This window comes from Tachypleus tridentatus, chromosome 13 (assembly GCF_004210375.1).
Source record: "Tachypleus tridentatus isolate NWPU-2018 chromosome 13, ASM421037v1, whole genome shotgun sequence".
Lineage (NCBI taxonomy): Eukaryota > Metazoa > Arthropoda > Merostomata > Xiphosura > Limulidae > Tachypleus > Tachypleus tridentatus.
Window position 1 is genome coordinate 186,486,816 of NC_134837.1, and position 8,446 is coordinate 186,495,261.

Here is an 8,446-nt window from a genome sequence, read left to right on the forward strand (position 1 = left end):
TTCCATTTTATTTATTAATGTACGATTGTGGATTACTATTCCAAGCTCCAATATTCTACTCACAATAAAACATTTATGTGGCCACCTATTTTTAAGGTTCTAAGTTTTTATCTAAGCCTATACAGTATTGAACTTGTATATATGTAAAAACGGCTCGTTTGGGTTGAGAAAATATTTTACGTAGAAGAGCGAACAACGTTTCGACCTTCTTCGGTCATCGTCAGGTTCACAACGAGCCGTTTTACATATATATTTCTCTACAAGTGGGTTTTCTCGACATCACTGAGTATTGAACTTGATACAAGCCAAACTACATTCATGAGTGTTCCATCTGGCCGTTTACTTTCAAAGTATCGTTTCACCACGTTTTCTGTATATTTCGGATCTTCGTCTAATTGGAAGATGGATCCCTGTTTGTCGAATCGTGCTTCCAAGGGTTCACAACCTACATGTACATATCAGTAGACAGGTTGCCTTCAATACCAGTATAAAAATTGTCACTGATTCCTGATTCTTGGTGAATAGTCTCCAGTGTAGATCACCATACTCTATATAGGTTCGATAGTAATTTCACCTTTTGATTTCCTCATCAATGGTTTTAGGACAGGAACACATTCAGTGAAGATTACTTCGTGCTAATGGCTCGGCGTGGCCAGGTGGGTTACCTGAGTGTCGCGGTTTCGAATATTCATCGCACCAATCATGCTCGCCCTTTCAGCCGTAGGGGGTGTTATAATGTAACAGTCGGTCCCACTATTTGTTGGTAAAAGAGTAGCCAAAAAGTTAGCAGTGGGTGGTATGACTAGTTGCTTTTCCTCTAGTCTTACACTGCTAAATTAGGGACGGCTAGCGCAGATAATCCTCGTATAGCTTTGCGCGAAATTCAAAAACAAACAATCACTTCGTGATAATCTGTTCTCGAAGCAACATTACTGTTCGTAATTACAACAAGTCGTCGAAGAAAGCGCAATGACACCTGGATTAGCCACATTTCATACTACCACGTTTCTTTCTCTTAACACTGCAAGTAATTTAATGAAACATAATATTTTGGGATAACAAGGAACCTATTGGTACATCTAGACTGTTCCATCTTCTATTGAATAAAAAAACAAACAAAGTCAATACCAGTCTTTGTCATTCACATAATTATCAGGCTATTTCTTAAACACACTTAACTTACTTCCTCCACAATATCTCAACCACCCTATTAGAAAAATAAAACTGTCTTGAGAAGATTATTTCTACTCTGCCAAAATTTATTTGTCTTCTACTGTTCTCACTGTGAAATATAAAAAAAAGATGATCCTTTGTTTGTTTGTTTTTGAATCTCGCACAAAGCTACTCGAGGGCTATCTGTGCTAGCCGTCCCTAATTTAGCAGTGTAAGACTAAAGGGAAGGCAGCTAGTCATCACCACCCACTGCCAACTCTTGGGCTACTCTTTTACCAACGAATAGTGGGATTGACCGTCACATTATAACGCCCCCACGGCTAAAAGGGCGAGCATGTTTGGCGCGACGGGGATGCGAACCCGTGACCCTCAGATTACGAGTCGCACGCCTTAACACGCTTGGCCATGCCGGGCCCAAAGATGATCCATCAACATCATTAATTCTTTTTATAATTTTAAACACCTCAACGAGATCTTTCTAACTTTTCCCTCTTTAAGAGAAAACAATTTCGGAGATCTTAACCAACCTCTTAGGACAACCCCTACATCCCAAGGGCGATTCTGGTAACCCATTTGGACCTATTTCAAACAAATCAATGTCCTCTCTAAGGTAAGGAGCCCAAGACTGAACACAATACCTCAAATGTAGTCTAACCAGTGACCTACATAATGTAATTATAACCTATTTAGACTTGTATTCAATATATTTCTGTCGATACAACTTAAAATCCTATTTTCTCTACCTCTAGCATCCTCTTCACAGCTAACATCCAAGACTTTAATATTATCTACAAGTTTATGTAATTTATTGATAAGTCCTTCATCTGAATCACTTATGCAAATTAAAAAGAGCAATGATCCTAAGACTGAGCTCTAAAGTACCACACTTGTGACTTTAATCCAGTTTGATTGAACTCCATTTGTAACAACCCCTTTTTTTTCCTTCCATCCAGCCACTCTTCTATCCAATTTACTAATGTATCCCTCATACCTCTAGAGATCAGTTTTCTTGTTAAATGCTTTCTGAAAATCCAGATACACTAAATCTTTACCTTCATCTATATAAACAGTAATCTTTTCAAAGAATGTCAAAAGATTTGTAAGGCAAGATTTTCCCTTAGTGAAACCATGTTGATTATCCAATAAATTTCTAAACTTCATTAAATAACTTTGCAAAGTATCTTTGAACAGAATTTCCTAAACTGTTCTCACAACTAATGGAATACTAATGTGTCTATAATTACTGGGACAGTTTTTATCATTTCAAAAGAGGAGTTACATTAGCTAATATCCAATCCTCTGGTACCTGACCACTATTTAAGAACTGACATCAAACTGTAGCAAGTGGCTCACATATCCAATCTTTTATCTCCTTCAAAACTGTTGGTTAAATATCATTCTTTAAAATTTCCAGTTTTTTAAGCAGCAACATACAGTATTGAATCAACAATATTAAATACCGTGAAGTTTGATAAATAACAAAATATTTTGAAATGTCCAAGTTAAACTTATCATATGAACAATTCTGGATAATGAAGAAATAAGGGAACACTTACACGTTTGGTAAAAGTGCCCTTGCAGGTAAAGTAAGTATCTTGTCGTTGATCACTATATTGTTTTCAAAACAGGAAGAAATGGAGGTCATCTGGTCAATGCAAGACCACAAAAATTGGAGTTCACCAGCAGCATTACTTGGATCAAAAGAAAGAGCGCCATCTAGTTTGAAAGGTGTCTGATTTCCAACAACAAGGTTTGAGGAACTAATAACAGGTTGCAGATTCATTCTCTTAACCCTAATGGTTTGGGTTACGTCACTCCATTGACTCTGATCACTGGTTAGAGACACTAAAATAGTCAAAATGAAACAATGTTTTATCTAAAAAACAGTGCTTTACTTATCTATTTGTTTCCTGTTTTGAACAACCTATTTACTTGTGTGCACAACGTTTTACCCAATTGTGTATTTATTGATCAATTTATCTGTTAACATACCTTCTACTGACACATTATAAGAGTTAGCATGCTGAAGATATCCTTTAGGGACCGTTGCTGTAATTCCAGTAAAACCACTTAGGTCAATGATTGGAGGAAAAAGAGACCACGTGAACTGAAAAACAATAAAACAACAACTTATATTAACAAATCAAGCAGACAGATTGGATAAATAGCATTATATAAAATTTTATTTTATTATTCAACATTTCAATGTCATCTGGTTAGAACTGTGGCTGGAGAAATGAATCACAGCCCTTTCCAATGAAAAATATTTGTGTAGCAAGATAGTTAAATGGTATAGAGACAAATAACAAATCATTTTATAGAAATGATCCTTTAATAAATAATGTTAAACAGTAAAGGTATTGCAGCAAAGTAATCAAGAAAACATTGACTTCCTTGCATACACCTCATAATTCTATAGATTCAAGTCCACAATTAAAACAGAGAGCATTCTGATCTTAAACTTCATTATGATAAAACTGAATGTATCTATGGTTCTTGTTATAAATGGAATAAATGGGGATATAAAGTTGGCAAAGGATCATACAACTTCAGCTACCCCTGTAAATCAAGGGTAAGAAAACGGTTTATGAAACTTTAATCATAACAGTCTCACTTCAGCCTGATATCTATGAAGTTTTGGGTGAGGCATAAATACATTTTTTGTATTTAGCTCCATTAAAATTATTATCAGGCATTCTGGAATGGTTTTACTAAGCATGTGATGAGAGATCTTATGAGCTGAGCAAAAACTTATTACAAGTGAAATTGCAGTTTACAGAATAATACACAACCATGGCCACCAGAGTGAGCAGGAGTAATCATGAACAAATGAACAAAATTACAGTACAGGAGAAAAACATAAGCTGTGAATAACTCTCAGTTCTAACTGGAATAGTAAAATGAAAAAAACATTGGACGACTTAATACAGAACTAATTACAGATACCATATATTATATAATGATCACTCTGCTTCAGGGTTAGTATTTCATTAAAACGTGCTTTCATATGATACTTTTCATTAAAGAAACTAAAAATGCTGTGTTACAATGCAATGATCTATATAAAAATACTTAAAAACAATAAATCAAAAAACATAAGTGAAGCTACACTGATTATGTTGTATGAAACACTGTTTTCAGTATTAGCTTCCAGTATTGACACTGTTGTAAGAAACACTGTTTTCAGAATTAGCTTCCAGTATTGACACTGTTGTATGAAACACTGTTTTCAGTATTAGCTTCTAGTAATAACTCTGTTGTATGAAACACTGTTTTCAGTATTAGCTTCTACTATTGACTCTATTGTATGAAACACTGTTTTCAGTATTAGCGTCTAGTATTGACTCTGTTGTACAAAACACTGTTTTCAATAGTAGCTTCCAATATTGACTCTGTTGTATGAAACACTGTTTTCAGTATTAGCTTCTAGTATTGACACTGTTGTATGAAACACTGTTTTCAGTATTAGTTTCTAGTATTCACTCTGTTGTATGAAACACTGTTTTCAGTATTAGTTTCTAGAATTCATTCTGTTGTATGAAACACTGTTTTCAGTATTAACTTCCAGTATTAATTCTGTTGTATGAAACACTGTTTTCAGTATTAGCTTCTAATATTGACTCTGTTGTACAAAACACTGTTTTCAGTATTAGCTTCAATATTGACTCTGTTGTATGAAACACTGTTTTTAATGTTAGGTTCTATAATTGACTCTGTTGCATAAAACACTGTTTTCAGTATTAGTTTCTGGTATTGACTTTGTTGCATAAAACACTGTTTTCAGTATTAGTTTCCAGTATTGAGTATGTTGTATGAAAAACTGTTTTCAGTATTAGGTTCTAGTATTCTGTTGTATGAAACACTGTTCTCAGTACTAGCTTAAAGTATTCACTCTGTTGCATGGAACATTTTCAGTATTAGTTTCCAGTATTGATTCTGTTGTATCAAACACTGTTTTCAGTATTAGCTTCTAGTATTGACTGTTGTATGAAACACTGTTTTCAGTATTAGCTTCTAGTATTCACTGTGTTGTATGGAACATTGTTTTCAGTATTAGCTTCTAGTATTGACTCTGTTGTATGAAACACTGTTTTCAGTATTAGCTTCTAATATTGACTCTGTTGTATGAAACACTGTTTGAGTATTAGTTTCCAGTATTGACTCTGTCGAATGAAACACTGTTTTCAGTATTGACTTTGTTGAATGAAACACTGTTTTCAGTATTAGTTTCCAGTATTGACTCTGTTGTATGAAACACTGTTTTCAGAATTAGCTTCTAGTATTCTGTTGTATGAAACACTGTTTTCAGTATTAGCTTCTAGTATTCTGTTGTATGAAACACTGTTTTCAGAATTAGCTTCTAGTATTCTGTTGTATGAAACACTGTCTTCAGTATTAGCTTCTAGTATTCTGTTGTATGAAACACTGTTTTCAGTATTAGCTTCTAGTATTCTGTTGTATGAAACACTGTTCTCAGTTCTAGCTTCTATTATTGACTCTGTTGTACAAAACACTATTTTTTAGTATCAATATCCAGTATTGACTCTCTTGTGTGAAACACTGTTTTCAATATAAGATTCTCGCATTGACTCTGATGTGGGAAACACTATTTTCAGTATTAGATTCTAATATTGACTCTGTTGCATCAAATACTGTTTTCAGTATTGACTTCGTTTATGAAACACTGTTTGAGTATTAGTTTCCAGTATTGACTCTGATGTGGGAAACACTATTTTCAGTATTAGATTCTAGTATTGACTTTGTTGTATTAAACACTGTTTTCAGTATTACCTTCAAGCATTGACTCTGTTGTACAAAACACTGATTTCAGTATTAGCTTCCAGTATTGACACTGCTGTATGAAACACTGTTTTCAGTATTAGCTTCTAGTATTGACTCTGTTGTATGAAACACTGTTTTCAGTATTATTTTTCAGTATTGACTTTGTTTATGAAACACTGTTTTCAAAATTAGCTTCCAATATTGACTCTGTTGTATGAAACACTGTTTTCATAAAAGCTTCTAGTATTGACTCTGTTGTATGTAACACTGTTTTTAATATTAGGATCTATATTGACTCTGTTGCATAAAACACTGTTTTCAGTATTACTTTCTGGTATTGACTTTGTTGTATGAAACACTGTTTTCAGTATTAGTTTCTAGTATTCACTCTGTTGTATGAAACACTGTTTTCAGTATTAGCTTCTACTATTGACTCTATTGTATGAAACACTGTTTTCAGTATTAGCGTCTAGTATTGACTCTGTTGTACAAAACACTGTTTTCAATAGTAGCTTCCAATATTGACTCTGTTGTATGAAACACTGTTTTCAGTATTAGCTTCTAGTATTGACTCTGTTGTATGAAACACTGTTTTCAGTATTAGTTTCTAGTATTGACTCTGTTGTATGAAACACTGTTTTCAGTATTAGTTTCTAGTATTGATTCTGTTGTATGAAACACTGTTTTCAGTATTAGCTTCCAGTATTAATTCTGTTGTATGAAACACTGTTTTCAGTATTAGCTTCTAATATTGACTCTGTTGTATGAAACACTGTTTTCAGTATTAGCTTCCAATATTGACTCTGTTGTATGAAACACTGTTTTCAGTATTAGCTTCTAGTATTGACTCTGTTGTATGAAACACTGTTTTCAGTATTAGTTTCTGCTATTGACTCTGTTGTATGAAACACTGTTTTCAGTATTATTTTTCAGTATTGACTTTGTTTATGAAACACTGTTTTCAGTATTAGCTTCTCGTATTGACTTTGTTGTATGAAACACTGTTTTCAGTATTAGCTTCCAGTATAGACACTGTTGTATGAAACACTCTTTTCAGTATTAGCTTCTAGTATTGACTCTGTTGCATGGAACATTTTAAGTATTAGTTTCCAGTATTGACACTGTTGTATGAAACACTGTTTTCAGTATTAGCTTCTAGTATTGACTCTGTTGTATGAAACACTGTTTTCAGTATTAGTTTCTGGTATTGACTCTGTTGTATGAAACACTGTTTTCAGTATTATTTTTCAGTATTGACTTTGTTTATGAAACACTGTTTTCAGTATTAGCTTCTCGTATTGACTTTGTTGTATGAAACACTGTTTTCAGTATTAGCTTCCAGTATAGACACTGTTGTATGAAACACTGTTTTCAGTATTAGCTTCTAGTATTGACTCTGTTGCATGGAACATTTTAAGTATTAGTTTCCAGTATTGACTCTGTTGTGTGAAACACTGTTTTCAGTATTAGCTTCTCGTATTGACTCTGATGTTGGAAACACTGTTTTCAGTATTAGCTTCTAGTATTAACTCTGTTGTAGGAAACACTGTTTTCAGTATTAGATTCTAGTATTAAACACTGTTTGCAGTATTAGCTTCAAGTATTCACTCTGTTGTATGGAACACTGTTTTCAGTATTAGTTTCCAGTATTGATTCTGTTGTATCAAACACTGTTTTCAGTATTAGCTTCTAGTATTGACGTTGATGTAGGAAACACTGTTTTCAGTATTGACTCTGTTGAATGAAACACTGTTTTCAGTATTAGCTTCTAAAATTGACTCTGTTGCATAAAACACTGTTTTCAGTATTAGTTCCCAGTATTGACTCTGTTGTATGAAACACTGTTTTCAGTATTAGTTTTCAGTATTGACTTTCTTTATGAAACACTGTTTGAGTATTAGTTTCCAGTATTGACTCTGTTGTGTGAAACACTGTTTTCAGTATTAGCTTCTAGTATTGACGCTGATGTAGGAAACACTATTTTCAGTATTAGCTTCTAGTATTCACTGTGTTGCATGGAACATTGTTCTCAGTATTAGCTTCTAGTATTGACTCGGTTGTATGAAACACTGTTTTCAGTATTAGGTTATAATATTGACTCTGTTGCATAAAACACTGTTTTCAGTATTAGCTTCTAAAATTGACTCTGCTGCATAAAACACTGTTTTCAGTATTAGTTCCCAGTATTGACTCTGTTGTATGAAACACTGTTTTCAGTATTAGCTTCTAATATTGACTCTGTTGTACAAAACACTGTTTTCAATATTAGCTTCCAATATTGACTCTCTTGTATGAAACACTGTTTTCATTAGAGCTTCTAGTATTGACTCTGTTGTATGAAACACTGTTTTCAGTATTAGCTTCTAGTATTCACTCTGTTGTATGAAACACTGTTTTCAGTATTAGTTTCTAGTATTCACTCTGTTGTATGAAACACTGTTTTCAGTATTAGCTTCCAGTATTGACTCTGTTGTATGAAACACTGTTTTCA

The 8,446-nt window shown here is 33.5% G+C and overlaps 1 protein-coding gene across 1 annotated transcript in view; it reads right to left on the reverse strand.

Annotated features, from left to right (window-relative positions):
- The window catches only part of LOC143236406 (uncharacterized), a 31,115-nt gene extending 27,800 nt beyond the window's left edge, over positions 1-3,315 (reverse strand). Inside the window, exons 1-2 of the mRNA XM_076474667.1 lie at positions 3,166-3,315; positions 2,730-3,018 (exon numbers count right to left, since the gene is read on the reverse strand). Coding sequence (XP_076330782.1) covers positions 2,730-2,956 — 227 coding nt within the window. The 5' untranslated portion in view covers positions 2,957-3,018; positions 3,166-3,315. The remainder of the gene's footprint in view (positions 1-2,729; positions 3,019-3,165) is intronic.
- Between the last annotated feature and the right edge of the window lie 5,131 nt (positions 3,316-8,446).